General features: G+C 35.9%; 1 protein-coding gene across 4 annotated transcripts in view; it reads left to right on the forward strand.

Moving 5' to 3' along the window:
- Nucleotides 1-15,637, forward strand: part of bckdk (branched chain keto acid dehydrogenase kinase) — a 37,858-nt gene extending 22,221 nt beyond the window's left edge. For 2 of the 4 annotated variants that reach the window (XR_015489925.1, NM_213060.2), the window contains 3 exon segments: nt 5,292-5,381; nt 10,358-10,513; nt 14,066-15,637. Coding sequence is in view for 1 of the 4 variants with exons in the window: in NM_213060.2 (NP_998225.2) it covers nt 5,292-5,381; nt 10,358-10,513; nt 14,066-14,210 (391 nt within the window). In the remaining 3 variants the exon portion in view is untranslated. 4 annotated transcript variants of the gene reach the window in all.
- The last annotated feature ends 915 nt before the right edge of the window (nt 15,638-16,552 follow it).

Raw genomic sequence — 16,552 nt, forward strand, 5'->3', positions numbered from 1 at the left:
TTTTTTGGACCATAGTGACTGTTGTTAAATCAGCTACTCGTATTGAACCATTGCTGCTAAAATACCGTGATATTAACTGCTGCATGAACTATGACCCAATTACATGCTTTTTTTTGCCTGTCTGTCAGTGCATGAAGGAGCTATTTTATTGTGACCTTGTGTCAACATAATAGCGTTTGGTGGAACGCCAGGAAAATCAAGTCATTTAAAAATTCTGCCACGTTATGCAAGAAGCCTGGAATGGAATTTGGGTTTGGAAGTTTTCCTGGTTGTAATCTAGTATGGTTATGGTATGGCAGACCTGGGTCACTGTGACCCACACTTAATTCATGTAGGGGCGATGTCCTTTCAAATGACTTAGCTGAACAGCATTTTCATTAGCTGCTGCCAATGCTTTGGATCCTACACTGGAAACTAAAATTATTACAGCTATTTCATGAAAATAACTGCATTATGAATTCAAGTTAGGGCTGCACAATATTTTAGCAGGGGTCATGGTCATCCTGGCACCACATTTTGTTGCTAATATTAATTTATTAATATTTAATAACCATGTCAAATAATCATAATTTCAACCATGATAGAGTTTAACCGCAACATAGTGAAAGGTTAAAATTTGCAAATGTTTTTAAGGCCTTTGACTGCAAACTTGTGATTTGGGGTATTTAAAGACATCACAAGAAAATAAGTAGTTGTCGATTATTTTATATTTTATACAAGAGGAAATCCCTTGGTTTCAATATTATTTATAATAAATATATATATATATATATATATATATATATATATATATATATATATATATATATATATATATATATATATATATATATATATATATATATATATATATAGCAGTAAGAATTGTAAGAGTTTATGTTTTGTAATTTTTTGAAGGGAAAAAAACTGTAAAATTTCCTTAATGTTTACATATATTTTAATTTTCATATTTTAAGTTCTTTTTCCTGGTACTTACTTGGGATATATTTTATATCTGTGAGAACTTGAGTTCCTTGAGGAAAAATTAATAATAGAAGTAGTAATAATAATAATAATGTCTGTCCACATAAAACTGTGAGATGTGACGCAATGAAATTTTGTTGTTCATCCAAAGTGTAAAGTCAAGTATTTTGTTTACTATATTTATAAGGTTAAAAAATAAAAAAGTAAAAGTAAAGTAAAAAAATAATCAAATAAGTTTTAGTATTTATGTTTTTTCTAAATATTTAAGCTCAGTGTTTTCCACACACAGACTTTACTTGGGCAGGCCGCCCAGGTATATTTAGTGACACGTTTTTTTATTAACAGTTATTATCATCCTTTTACACTTTTTTTTTTTCTCCATATCTGTCCAATGAAACCAAACATTCGCGATCAATCAAGTAGTGGAAAACCTCTCGTTTACCTGTTTTGTCTCACGTGCTCTGCAGACCCACAGGTACGTGCCTTTTTGGGACTTAAAAAAATCGCGAGAGACGTTGGCGCCAATGACCTAGTGGTTAGTGTGTTGAATTATAGCACCCAGGTGCTTGCGGCGACCTGAGTTTAATTCCCGGCTCAATTTCCATTGCTTATCCTTCCCCTCTCTTTGCTCCCCTTTTTTTCCTGCCTGTTAATCTCCACTGTCCTGTCAATGAAGGTGAAAACCCCTAAAAATAATCATCTTTTTTTTAATCGCGAGAGAAACAATATATAATTAATTCTTTAATCTAAACGACTCAGAAAAACTTTACTATATACTGGGAGAGGACGAAACAACTGGTATAAACTGGCTACATAATATATGTACACCATTAGTTAATCAATGCATTTGCCTTATTTCAATTATTTTTAAGTCTTAGTCTTGTAATCATTATAATTTTTTGTTTATTTTCATTCTTTTCTGTCATTTAATTTTCATTTGCAGCATATTTTATTAATTTTAGTATGTCAATATATTATATATTTTATACATATCTAAAAGGCTTTGGCATTCGAGTTCACTTTGAACTTAAAAGAGAAGGAGGCAGATTTGACCTGTCAGTGGGTGCACATGGCTCCTGAATAGTATAAAAGTAAAAAATATTGGATTTCTATTTTTATTTCAACAGTCTTTTTTTACTGTAACCTATTGAAAAGAAAGTGTATAAGTGTCAATATAAATACAATTCATGTTAATTAAATTATGTTTTGTATATTGCAAATAACCCTAGTACCCTAACAATCATATATAGCAGAAACCACCCGTAATATCTTTGTGGCACTGAGTTCTGCATGTGTACTTGTAACATACTCTAAATGGGACACACCTGTGATCTCATCCAAATCTTGTTCGATCATAAGAAAGCTGAAATTCTGGTTCTGGCACCTGTCCTAGTACAGCTCTGTCTCTGTAGATGTTATGTGCGTTCATACAAGTTCACCCATCTGTTGTTACTGGTAATCTGACACTGGCTAAATTCCAAGTTCAGTGGTACGAGACGGGCTTTTTTATAATGGGGCAAGCTATCAAAAAACAATCTACAGATAAGCCACAAATAATAATGCAGAGCACTTAACCCAATGTATACATGTCACCGTATGCCTGTTTATACCTGCATTATAAAGAGTTTGTATCTAGGTAGTTTTTTTTTGTACACAAGAAATGTTTAGTGCTGCACACTGCTTTTTTTGTTATAGATTCATCACAAGTTCAGTGGTGTAGTGGTTAATGTGTTGACACATGAACCCGGGTGCTCACGGCGACCCGAGTTCGATTCGCGCCTCACAGTCCTATGCCAATCCTTCCCCTCTCTCTGCTCCCCATACTTTCCTGTTAATACATTCTACTTTCCTAACCAATAAAGGTGAAAACCTTGAAAAAAATAATTATATATATATATAATTTATATATATATATATATAAATATATATATATATATATATATATATATATATATATATATATATATATATATATATATATATATATATATATATATATATATATATATATATATAAATTTATATATTTATATAATATATATATAATTTTATTTTTTTTTTAACCCCTGTAAAACCAGCCTGGTCGACCAGCTAAAGCTGGATTTTTCAGCAGGATATATATATATATATATATATATATATATATATATATATATATATATATATATATATATATATATATATATATATATATATTTTTTTTTTTTTTTAAAGATAATTATGTGATTTGTTTTAATCATAAATTTGATCTTAAGGTTACAGTTCACAGGTGAAAAATTAATTTGGGATTTTATATATAGCATTAAAATCACTCGCAGGTCACTTTGCATGTTGAGTCCCGTGCACAGACTCAAAGTGCTGGAAACATTCTTTGCTACAATCAGTTGTTTTGTTATTTGAATCGCTGGTGTCTTTTTATCTGCTGAACCAGTTTGGTCATTCTCCTCTGGCATCAACAAGGCATTTTCTCCCACAGAACTGCCACTCACTGAATGTTTTGTACTCAAGATGTTGTTATGTGAATGTTCCAGTAGATCAGTAGTTTCCGACACCAACTTCTATTACACTTTCAGAGGCACCTAAAGCCACAATATGGACCATTTTTCATTTAAAATATATCAAATAAAATGAAATGACACTAGAACAGTGTTCTATACTTTGCCGACTTAACATGCTTGCATTACCCCAAATGTTATGAAGAATCCATGGAAATAAGCTTTACTTTTTAATTTTGATTTTACTATTGATGTTGTAAAACACCAAAGAGACTTTAATATGTTGTGTGTTCGAGTTCTGCAATGTGTACAAATTAAACGTACATATGCAGACATAAAACTGCACATTGGTGACATGGTGGCTCAGTGGTTAGAACTGTCACTTCACAGCAAGAAGGTCGCTGGTTCGAGTATTGACTAGGCCAATTGGTGTTTTTGTGTGGAGTTTGAATGTCTACCTGGATTTCATCTGGCTGCTCCGGTTTCCCCCACAGTCCAAAGACATGGGCTATAAGTGAATTGAATTAACAAAATTGGCCATAGTGCTTGAGTGTATGGGTGTTTCCCTGTACTGGGTTGCGGCTGGAAGGGCATTCACAGCTAAAAACATATACCGTAATAGTTGGTGGTTCATTTTGATGTAGCAGTACCTAATATTCAAAGGACTAAGCTAAAGGAAAATTAATGAATGAGAACTGTGCACACAAGGTAAGCACAAACTGTATATCACTGTACAAATTAAAATGCTGTAAATGCTCAATGGTAAAGTACACCAACAATTTAAGATTTTAAGAAATTAAACTGTTCCTAAACCTGCATTTATCATACATATATAAAATTTTCTAACTATCCATAAAATGAACAGTTCTCAACTAGAGCCTAGACACGTGGTTTTGTAGGTGTGTATGTGTCTCATTATATTGCTGAATATTGTAAATGTATTTGTCCTGTTTAAATAGCTCTTGGAGAAATTCAGTGATTTTTCCGAATCTACGTTTTTTTATTTTATTTTTTTTTTAGATTTATTCAATTCGAACAATCTGTATTTTATTATTATTATTATTTTTTTACTGTGGCTCAGTACCAGTTTTTTATTTATTCATTTTCCTTCGGCTTCTTCTCTTATTTATCAGGGGTCGCCACAGTGGAAAGAACCGCCAAATATTCCAGCATATGTTTTGTGCAGCGGATGCTCTTTAGCCAGCCCGCAACCCAGTACTGGGAAATCCCCATGCACTTATACACTATGGCCAATTTAGTTCATCCAGTTCACCTATAGCACATGTCTTTTGACTGTTGGGAAAACCGGGGCAACCGGAGGAAACCCCATCGAACATGGGGAGAACACAAACTCCACACGGAAATGCCAACTGGCCCAGCCAGGACTCGAACCAGAGACCTTCTTGCTGTGAGGCTACAGTGCTTACCACTTAGCCACCATGCCACCACAGTTCAGGTTGTTTCTTGTTATCATGTACATGCTCTTATCAATTGCTATGGTTTGCCATGTCAGTAAATGTAAATCAGTAGCAGATGTGCTTCAGAATACCTATAAAGGAAATTAAATTTCTCCTCAACCAATAGAGATGCTTCTTGTGTATTAGACAAATTCCTGTCACAAATCTCAGACTGATTGTGTTGGATCAAAGTTAGTTATTAAGTTTCTTCTTTGTTCAGACTTCAGTGCCTAGAGAGCATTTTCACAGTCAGCTGTTTACGCATTCAATGAGACCTTTGAAAGTTGCTTCATGCCTCCACACATTTCTTATCATGTGCTCTTGTTCTGATCCGATTTTTAATTGAGGTTACTCATGAAAGTGTTTTGTTCTTCAGGGCCACCATGGAGAGTCACTTGGACACCCCTTATAATGTGCCTGATGTGGTGGTCACAATTGCCAACAATGACACTGACTTTGTCATAAGGTGAGTCTTTAAACCAGTGCTAATGCCACAATGTTACCTAACTTTGTCATGTAACTTGCATAATAATACAAGTGAAAAAAATTTTAAAAAAGTGAGAAAATATTACAATTCACACTAGAACACAATCGAAAATCTGTCTTGAATCTGATTTCAAACTACATAAGATCACAACGGATCACAAATCTCACAGATCAAACCATTTATTTATTTATTTTTTTCGGAATGAATCGCCAACTTATCCAGCACGTTTTTACTCAGCGGATGCCCTTCCAGCAGCAACCCATCTCTGGGAAACATTCACACACACACACTCAAACACTACAGACAATTTAGCCTACCCAATTCACTTGTACCGCATGTCTTTTGGACTGTGGGGGAAACCGGAGCACCCGGAGGAAACCCACTCGAACGCAGGGAGAACATGCAAACTCCACACAACTGAGCTGAGGCTCGAACCAGCGACCTTCTTGATTTGAGGCGACAGCACTACCTACTGCGCTGCTGCGTCGCCTTCTGATTCTTTTTATAAAATTATTAAATATTCAACTGAATAACATTTTAAAAAATAAATATTCAATACTGAGTTTCTAAAGTGCAACATGAAAAACAACCTTTGCTACTGTTTCTGAAATGGCTAAATGTGTCAATTTAACATAGGTCCCATATGCGATATCTAGTGTATATATCTAAGCATCCATCAATATCGCTGCAACATTTTTACAGCGCTCCCAGGACAACAGTTATTCAACCGCAATAGTCAAGGCTTAAGCCAATCTGAAAATGCTGGACCTTTGCTGTGTGTACATGTGTAAAAAAAAAAAAAAAAAAAAGCAAAGAGGCAGAACATTTCATAGGTAAGATTTTGTTTTTCTTTTTAAGTTTTTGTATGTTACGAACTTTTTCCCAGAGATAGGTTGCGGCTGGAAGGGCATCCGCTGCACAAAAACATGCTGGATAAGTTGGCGGTTCATTAATAAAGGGACTAAGCTGACAAGAAAATGAATGAATGAATAAATGAATGAATGATTGAATGTTACGAACTTTTGTGCTCAACAAGTAACGTTATTAATGATAATACAGTTACTTGCTGCATTTACCATAAAGCAAAGTAGCACCAACTTACACTAAATACTATGCTAGGTTTGTTGAATAAAATTAGCAAAACAATGTAAATGAAATATAACAACAAGATGCTGCGGTGCTAGTATCATTGTCAGCCAAGTGAAGTAACGGCTAGTTTTTGAAGTAACTTATAAGGGTGTCTGAAAACATAACAGTACCTGCGCCTCAGTGTGCATACGGTCCACCCTAAAAGATTAAATATTACAAATGTTATATACCATCTAGATCAGGGGTCTCAAACTCAATTTACCTGGGGGCCGCAGGAGGCAAAGTCTGGGTGAGGCTGGGCCGCATAAGGGATTTCACAAAAAAAAGTCCTCAAGTGTCATTATTAACAGTTTTAATTATTTCTTCTGAACATGAAGTGTCCTGAACATTAATAGAACATTGAGTGAAGATTATGAACAGTTCTTCTGAACATGGCATCTTTTGCCTACTTCTTGCTGCCAGAGACTTGACAGCGCTTCTTCTCACAAATCTGAACCACATTTGGCTTTAGAGCGGAAGCAGTTGAGACCCTCAGTATGGCTTGAAGATAATCATCATTAAGTCTAGACATGTACTTTGACTTATTGAAGTCCTAGGGAAAAAAGTGGGGGAACTCACTCAAAACTTCCATTCCCTCACCTAAAAAAAGGCGTATATATGTATGAATAAAACACCCCCACCCCACTCCAGTCACATCAGTCTGTACCAGTCTGTATCTACCTATAATATCAACACAATCTCAGGCACGTGCACACATAGGGCTCAACCTGTGCAGAGCACACGCCCTTTTTAGTCTTGCATAGAAAGTGCCCTTCCAAAATGATCAAAAGTGCCCCCGCGACGCGACACACCCTCGGTCCCGCCCTTCAGTAGGCGCGACAACACAGCTGATCAGAACGCACATTGAGTGACAAGCGCGCTGTGTACGGATAGAATCAGCGGAGCGGGAGCGCTCTCTCTCCCCACTCCGCTGATTCGGTCAGTGTACAGCGGTCGGCGCGGGCCACAAAATATTGCACTGAGGGCCGCAAATGGCCCGCGAGTTTGAGACCCCTGATCTAGATCATAAAGGTGAATATGCACATTGAGACGTTGGGATATCGATGGTTCACATGAGTCGTTTATAATGGAGATTCATTCACAAACGAATCACTCCCTCAGTCAGAATTAGAAGTGAAAGCAGGATAGGGGGTGTGTTTCAGGACATGGATTAGATCAAATTTAACAGGAAGGGAGATAATACATTTCCATGCATGTAAACCTGCGCTCTTTGTCGGCGATGCCCATGCGGTCACTTATGCATCGATGTAGAAAAGCGATGTAAAATTTATAATTTTTGTAAAAACAGTTTGTGGGTGATAAAAATGACTTGCCTGTGGCCCAATTATGGCACAAAAGAAATACTGTAATCAGCAGTGGGAGAATTGATTTATTTTTTGCCCTGGGTGCGGGCAGGTTACTAACGTAGGCATTAAGGTGTGGTTGATCGTCGGTGAATTCAACAATGAAATATAAGGCTTTTTCCTGGAAAGCCGAACAACATGTTTAAGCATCAACATCTACAGTAAAGCATTCGGTTGTTTGACATTTGAGCTGTTGTTTGCACAGAGAGTTCGTCATGCGGAGTGCAGGTCCATTATCCCGCGGTGGACAAACCTCTGTCCACACTGAGCAAATTTACCCGTGGATCATGTTTATTTTACCATAAATTGAAAGCATGAACCTTAGTGCTCCTTGCTGTCTGTTCTTTTTTGGCATTTGGAGAAAGGAAGCAAAGTCCTTTCTGTTTCTGTTTTTGCTCCAATGTAAATTCATGCTTTATTTGATGTTTACACAATTTTAGAAGAAGGTTGAAAGGTTTTTGAAAAATAATTTTGTTTTTAGTATCAACAAAAAAAACAGTTACTATGATATTATAAGTGTGTGTATATATACAGTATTTCTGTAGGTTTGGGGTCAGTTGAAAAGAAAGAAATGTTTTATTCAGAAATAACACATTAAGTTGATTGAAAATGACGGTAAAGTCCAAAAAATATGATATACTATAATAAACGTATTTAACATTTATAATAACAAGTCATTTTCATTAAGCTCCACTGAAGACTGGACAAATGGCTCAGATTCAGCTTCGTCCTCCCTCAAATAAAAATGTATATTATATATTATTTTGTAATCTCAGTGTTTAGTAACTTTTAAAAGTAGTTGATTTTGATGCAAATAAATGCAGCCTTATCAGCTGGGAGTCCATCACCCTGGGATAATGCTCATTTTAAGGTATCACATGAGATACGAGTAATCAAAATGCCAAATTTTAAATCAAAATTGCTTAATCTGCAAAAAGTTTTCACTCATTTTGAGGTGGTTTTAGGCTTGTGCAAAAAAAGAAAAGTTATTGTGAAAAATAGGAGATGGAAATGACCCACGGTGCCTGCCTTGCGTGTAGCCATGTATTTATACTTCTGCATGCTGTTTGTGTTGCTCTGCAATAACACTTTCGAAACGCTTGCTGGCATTGGGTTTTTTATATTCCTCTGTGTCGAGTTTCTTCGCAGGCGTTCTGTTTTTTCTGACCTAGCTTGATGTACAAGTAGCTAAAACTCGCTAATCCTGAGGCAGGAACTAGCAGACGTGCAACAATATTAATCATAATGTAACCACAAAACGACAGTTTCCATCTAGAGCATAGGTCTCAAACTCGATTCCTGGAGGGCGGCAGCTCTGCACAGTTTTGCTCCAACCCTAATCAAACACAGATGATCTAACTAATCAAGGTGTTCAAAACTACTACAGACCACTAAGCAGGTGTGAGCTGGAGGTGGTTGTAGCTAGCCTATGCAAAGCTGCGGCCCTCCAGGAATTGAGCTTGAGAGTTTTGTTTTAGAGTTACTTCATGGGACTTGACGCATGTAAACACTTGCTCCAACAGGTTTGTGCGGCTCTCTGTCCCGCCCACACTGGTCACTGCTACAAAGCTGACCAATCTCAAAGCTTGTGCTACACATCACTGCGACGTGTAGTTACATCTTTTGAGAGGTGCATGTCAGCCTCGGCAAGGGTTATGCAACTGTGCGAAGGCTGCGCCGGAGCATACGTATGCGCTTAATGCAGAAGTAAAATCAGCCTTAAACTCTGACATAGCAAACATTACACCCATGTGACCATTTACTGTTTGTTGCTAGGTTACCAATACTACATTCAGATGCTTTTACAACTTGATTAAAATGCACATAATGTAAATGTGTTTGTTTTTTTGTTTTTTGTTTTTTTACTCATTGCAAACTTTTAAAAGACTTGCTTCACGTTAGTTTGGAAACTTGAGTCTATCGAGCATTTGGAACAAAATAAAATGGCAACTAAAATATCTAACAATTTAGTCATCGGAATAGCCTAGAGGTTAGCGTGTCAACTTATGGTGCAGTAGCACGTCAAGGCGTCCTGAGTTCGAATCCCGGCTTGAGGACATTTCCCATCCCTACCCCCCCACCCTCTCTCTCCAACTTCGCTTCCTGTGTCATTACTGCCCTTTCTAATTGAGGCAAAAAGGCCAAAAATAAATCTTTAAAAAAATTATCTTAGTCTAAGTTTTACTTAATTTTTTAAAAATTTGCTTCAAAATGATGTTCAAATTATGCTTATCCAGTGAAAACTAATTCACTGATTAATTATTGCTGCTAAATATTGGTCGGATATAATCCATAATAATAATAAACAGATATCTTTATTAACTATTAGTCTAAAATTATTGCTACAACCAAACATAATGACGACAAGCAGAAATTCAGGTGGTTTTGCAGGTAAAGTTATCAGAGAATAAATATTTTAAAAACTGAATACAGATGAAACTGATGTTCAACTCATTTTTTCAGGATCTCGGACCGTGGTGGTGGCATTCCTCACAGCATTTTGGACAAGGTGATGCATTATCACTTCAGTACAGCAGAGCAGAGCGCTCAAGATCCCCGCATGAGCAACCTTTTCGATAGCATGACCAACAGCGGCCCTCAGTCCGGACCCATGCATGGGTAAGAAGAGCTACAACGGTTTACAAACAATCCCAGCATCAACATTTTGAAACATCTTTAATTTAAAGTGATAGGTCATCAAAATAATTGCTCATTTACTCAAACTCAACTTAATAGAAAGCTTCGTTCTTCTGTTCAACAAAAAAGAAGATATTTTGAAAAATGTTAAACCGGTAGCCATTAGACATGAGAAGATAACCGTTTTCAAGTAAAAACCGCGGTTTGGAAAAGTCAAGATTTTAAAATCGCCAAAGTTTTCTGTTATATGACTTTTTTTTTTTTTTTTTTAGGACAACAGTAGAGCTGCACGATTCTGGCTAAAATGAGAATCACAATTTTTTTTCTTTTTTTTTTGCTTAAAATAAAAATCAAGATCAAGATTTTCTCACGATTCTGTATATGTAAAATTAAGGTATGGTAAAAACAAACTTATGGCACAACATCGATAATAATATTATGTGTAGGTCTACTGGTTTTATAAATAATTCTATTCTACTTATAATTCTGATGTTGAATTTTTATGTTTGAGAGATATGCTTGCAATCTGTCATATTAGACAATTTTATTCACTGATAAAATCAGACATTTGCCATTACCAGATTATATTCAACAATATATAGGCTAGAGTAGTTATACTGACATTGTAAACATTTATTTTCATGCACAACGGTGGGTTCGCTATGAAAGAAAAAAGTTTCAAACGCTTGCCGTAATCATAATGCGATATGATTATTTAAATGAAGTGCACACTTTTTTATTTATTCTGACTGCTAAGTGCGTTCATACTTTGTACACGGCTCCCAAACGATCACTCTGTGCCAAAAACGGAACATTATTTACAACTGTATTACCTGTTACTCACAACATATGCAGGTTCTGTTCACTAAAGTAGACGCGCACACGTCTATCATTAAGTAGAGCACGCACGCCCTCTCTATAACAGCTCACGGTCAGCAGCTCACGTCACGTGTGATTTCCAATCGCGAAAACATCATTATATGAAGACAAAAAAGACATTTTTTAGTGTATTACACCTTACAAGTACATTGTGACTCATTCAACATCATTTGGAGGTGTGAATGTCACTGAGCAACGTGTGTGAAACAATGAAAAGACTCGTGCAGTTGCCTTTTCTTCTCTCCTGAACTTGAAAATATGATTGACAGAATCGTAGAAATGCTGGATTAAGATCGCCTAGGGGGTCGAATCGAGATCGCGATCTTTTAACGATTAATTGTGCAGCTCTAGACAGCAGTATCTCCAGCAGAAAAGATATCCAAAGATGCCATTTTAAATTGTAAAGAAATCCCTTTTTGAAACTGATGAAGACAGCAGAAGTCATTGATTCATTTGAATTATTTACCTTGACAGGTTTACAACTCCAAAATATTAAAAGTTTATCCAAATAAAATATATTGTTTTCAAAGGAGGAAACGTTTTTGTTTTTTACTCGGACATTTTAAAATGATATATTTTAGAGCAGTAATCACAATATTGTGAAACAGTGATATTTTATACCAGCCCATACAGCGTCAATTTTATACCAGCCCATACCTAGTAGCCATTGACTTCCATATTAAGGAAAAAGTGTACTATAGAAAAACATTTTTGGGTAACTATCGCTTTGAATTTAGTTATTACAGATATGCTGGTTAGGATCATGTTGTTTTCCTCACATGTAAATGTTTACATCTTGTCCCCTTAAAGCAGCTGAGCTGACTTTGCAGGCCTCTTTGCATTCTTGTAGTGTTTAAATGTGGTCTGCTCAATGTGATCCAGATTCAGCCAGTTCAGCCTGGATCCTGAAGTCTGTAGTGAGACGCTGCTCTCTTTACATCTTCAAAGTCACAACAGGGTTTGCACAGATCCCTATAAAGTCTTGCATATATTTAATTTGAGGCCATATAAAGTGTTAATGTAGTTATTATACTTTTAGGACTTGTCTTAAATATTACATGATACTTTGACTTAACTAAAGTTGGTCACGTTTTCCTGTAGTAATGCTAATTTGCTAACATGAATTAAGATTTATACATGATAATGTCCTCTTTTTTGTTTTTTACATGATAATGTCCTTTTTTTATTTTACAATAATGTTAAAGCAAAACCACAGCACTAACGATTGAATCTCATAGAAAGACAGCAGTTATTTGTTTGGAGTCGATCAGTCTAATTATTCAGTGATTCATTTATAAACAGTCTTCAGTTTAAACGAATCAGTTGAACAAATGAACCTATTAAGTCTTTGCGCCACCTGCTGGCAGTTTTAGTACTTTCAATTTTAGTACTTTCAATCACTAAAATGTTCAAACGAAGTCATTTCTTCATCTAATAATGAATTAATTCTTATATTATTTTATCTTTCCATGATCACAGTAAATAATATTTGACTGGATATTTTTCAAGACACTTCTATACAGCTTAAAGAGACATTTAAAGGCTTAACTAGGTTTTTTAGGTTAACTAGGCAGGTTAGGGTAATTAGGCAAGTTATTGTATCCGCTTTTTAAGTGGTGACGTGTTTGTGACGTATGTATACTGTTTCCGGGTTCAAGCCGCCATTCACTTGAGTGGAGAAATCATTTGTTTATGATCACGTTTTATTCCTATCACACATTAAAGTTAATTTTATATAGAAATCAGAGATTGAGTACACAACAATCTCTGAGCTTGCTGCATATCAAATACCAAAAATTTAACAATTTATAAAAAAAAATTAATCACTTTCTGGCCATCTGATATTAGGCATGGACATATATACTGCAATCGTGATTTTCGAAAGCCTTCGCTTTGTAAACGTTTATTATTACCATTTCATGAGTCTCCCCATTCAGTTGAATATAGTGCTTGGACCCGGAAGCTGCTTCGCGTGACGTCACACTTAACAAGCGGATAACGATGGTTTGTTCTTCTAGAATATCGAGAAAAAAATGGCTTAAAGAGACTAATAATTTTGATCTTAAAATGTTTTTTATTTTTAAATTAATATCTGCTTTTATTCTAGCCGAAATAAAACAAATAAGACTTTCTCCAGAGGAAAAAATATTATCAGACATACTATGAAAAATTCCTTGCTCTGTTGAACCTCTTTGGCAAATATTTAAAAAAAGAAAAAACTTCAACTGTATATCATGGCAAAACAAAATATCACAGTGTCATGTTTTTCCAAAATCATGCATCCCTACATCCAGCTTTTCTAACTAAAACATCTTCCTTTTGAAGGTGTCTATTGAAGTTGTTTTATTTAAAGTGATTGTGTTTTCACAAAAATGGAAATTCCCTCTTCATTTACTGTAAACTTTTATAAATTTCTATCTTCTGTTGAGCACAAAGCAAGATTTTCTGAAGAATTTTGGGCTGTTTTTCAGCCATTGATCTCCATAGTAGGAGCAAAAAACACTGGAAATCTTTTGCCAACATTCTTCAAAATATCTTCCTCTGTGTTCAACAGAATAAAGACACACACAAGTGGAAGATGAGTAAATGATGACAGATTCTACATTTTGGTGTGAACGATCCCGTTAAATAGCTTGTATTCATTTTCTCCTGCAGGTTTGGCTTCGGTCTGCCCACATCCAGAGCGTACGCCGAATACCTGGGCGGATCCTTGGCCATCCAGTCAATGCAGGGCATCGGCACGGATGTCTACCTGCGCCTTCGACACATTGACGGCAAAGGAGAGAGCTTCAGAGTTTGACATTGTGCTTTTTTTAAAACCGCTTCTGTTCAGTCTCGGTCGACTCCAGCCAGAACCGGATGGTCAACAGTTAACCTTTCACTCATATTACCTGTCCTTATACGCAAGCATCACACAAGGATCATGTTTTCCGAAGATTATGGGGTGTCGTGCTTGGGATTCGCACTGCAGCGTTGTGTTTGTGTAGTTCACTGTGATTTCGTTTAGTTTTTTTAAAGAAGAAATATCAGCCTTAAGATTAAAATCAAGCATGTTAACAGTCCAGCGTCACCGGAAGATGATTTCCAGACAGACACATCCTGGTTTTCATCTCTAATATGAGTGAACCGAACTTTGTAGAGATGTATTGTTCACTCTCAAAGGCTTTTAGTGATCTTCTATGAACTCTGAATAGAGGTTGACTGCCTTACGAAATAAGACTGAAGAAACGTCGCCATCTTGCTTCACAACAGTTTGTTCAGTTTTGACATTTCACGTTATTATATACCATATGAGTTTGCTTGAAATGGTTGCTTGAGGTTAGACCAGCGCATAGTTATCTTTTTTTTTTTTGTCATTGTCTTTGAAAAGTAGCGTTTATAGGTGTTAATAGCTTTTGTTTGACACCTTTTGATGGGTTCAGTCCGGTTCATGTTGTTAAGCTTAACATGTTTACCGGATTTAAAGGGATAGTTCACTTAAATGTAACTTCTGCCATTTATTTATCCTTCAAATTATTATTTTGGCGAACACAAAAGATATTTAGAAAAATGCTGGCATGAATTGACTTTAATAGTATTTTTTCCTACTATGGAAGTAAATCTCTGCCAGGATTCTTCAATCTATAATCTTTTGTGTTCAACTTAATTCACTCATAAAGGTTTAAAACGTCGTGAGGGAAATAAATGATAGTTTTAGGGTAAACTATGCCTTTAATTAGTATTGGTCCCCAAATTACATTTGAAATGGTAATTGAACTGCTGGAGAAGTTCACAAATACACATTTATTTCGTCGTCACATGTTTCGTCTTGTAATGTTGTGCCTGTGGTTTCTTTTCTCTCCTTTTAAAGCAAGAAAAAGGAGCCTTAAGTGTGTCTATGAGTGTGTATGATTTATTTTCTGTGCTCGAGTGCTGCATATTTGTTGCCCACTTTTGCCCCCTGCTGGAGGAGTTTGAGTATTACCTTGACTTTAAACAAAATGGACACACTGATGAGGATTTAGTCTGATGAATGGTGTGTAATGATGGGTTTTGGATGATTCAGAATGAAACTAACATGCACATGTTGAATCCTTTGTTCTTGTACTATGCCAAATTGTGGCATGATGCACCGAGTGTTACCTAGGATGGGATCATTTTATTTCATTGTTTTTTTTATGTTGAGTTTGCATTGCATAGATGCCTAATACGCTTAGTTTTTGGGCATTATAAAAATATGAAAGAACAGTTATTTTTCTTGATTTCTTTTTCTCTGGATGTGTATTGTTATGCTTTTCAAAAAGCAGAAACCAACATAGAAACTATAGAGATTTTATTCATTATGCTTAAAATCATTTACAAAATCAAGTCCCTATAATCATTTCTTTAGAAGAAATGTTTGAGCAACATTTTCTTTTAATTTTGTATGTATTTTACATTTTGTGTTTATATTTATATATAATTATATTTTTATATATAATATTTAATTATATTCACTCATTGGCCACTTTATTAGGTACACCTTACTGGTTTGGGCCCTCTTTTGCCTTCAGAACTGCCTTAAATCTTTGTGGCTTAGATTCAAGAAGGTACTGGAAATATTCCTCAGAGATTTTGGTCCATATTGACATGATAGCATCACGCAGTTGCTGTAGATTTGTCAGCGGCACATTCATGATGCAAATCTTCTGTTCTACCACATCCCAAAGGTGCTCAAAGGATTGAGATCTGGTGACTGTGGAGGCCATTCAAGGACAGTAAACTCATTGTCATGTTCAAGAAACCAGTTTGGGATAATTCAAGGTTTACAACATGGCGCGTTATCCTGCTAGAAGTAGCCCAAAGTGTGCCAAGAAAACATTCTCCACGCCATTACACCACCACCAGCATGAACTGTTGATACAAAGCGGGATAGGTCCTTGCTTTCATGTTGTTCCGACCTTACCATCGGAATGTCACAGCAGAAAGCCTCTATTGTCCAATTTTGGTGAGCCTGTGCCAATTGTAGCTTCAGTTTTCTGTTCTTAGCTGACAGGAGTGGCACTTGGTGTGGTTTTCTACTGCTGTAGCCCATTCTTCTCAAGGTTGGATGTGTTTGTTCAGAGATGCTCTTCTGCAGACCTCGGTTGTAACAAGTGGTTATTTGAGTCACTGTTGCCTTTC

The sequence above is a fragment of the Danio rerio genome, chromosome 5, assembly GCF_052040795.2.
Source record: "Danio rerio strain M-AB ecotype USA chromosome 5, GRCz13ab, whole genome shotgun sequence".
In the NCBI taxonomy this organism is placed as follows: Eukaryota; Metazoa; Chordata; class Actinopteri; order Cypriniformes; family Danionidae; genus Danio; species Danio rerio.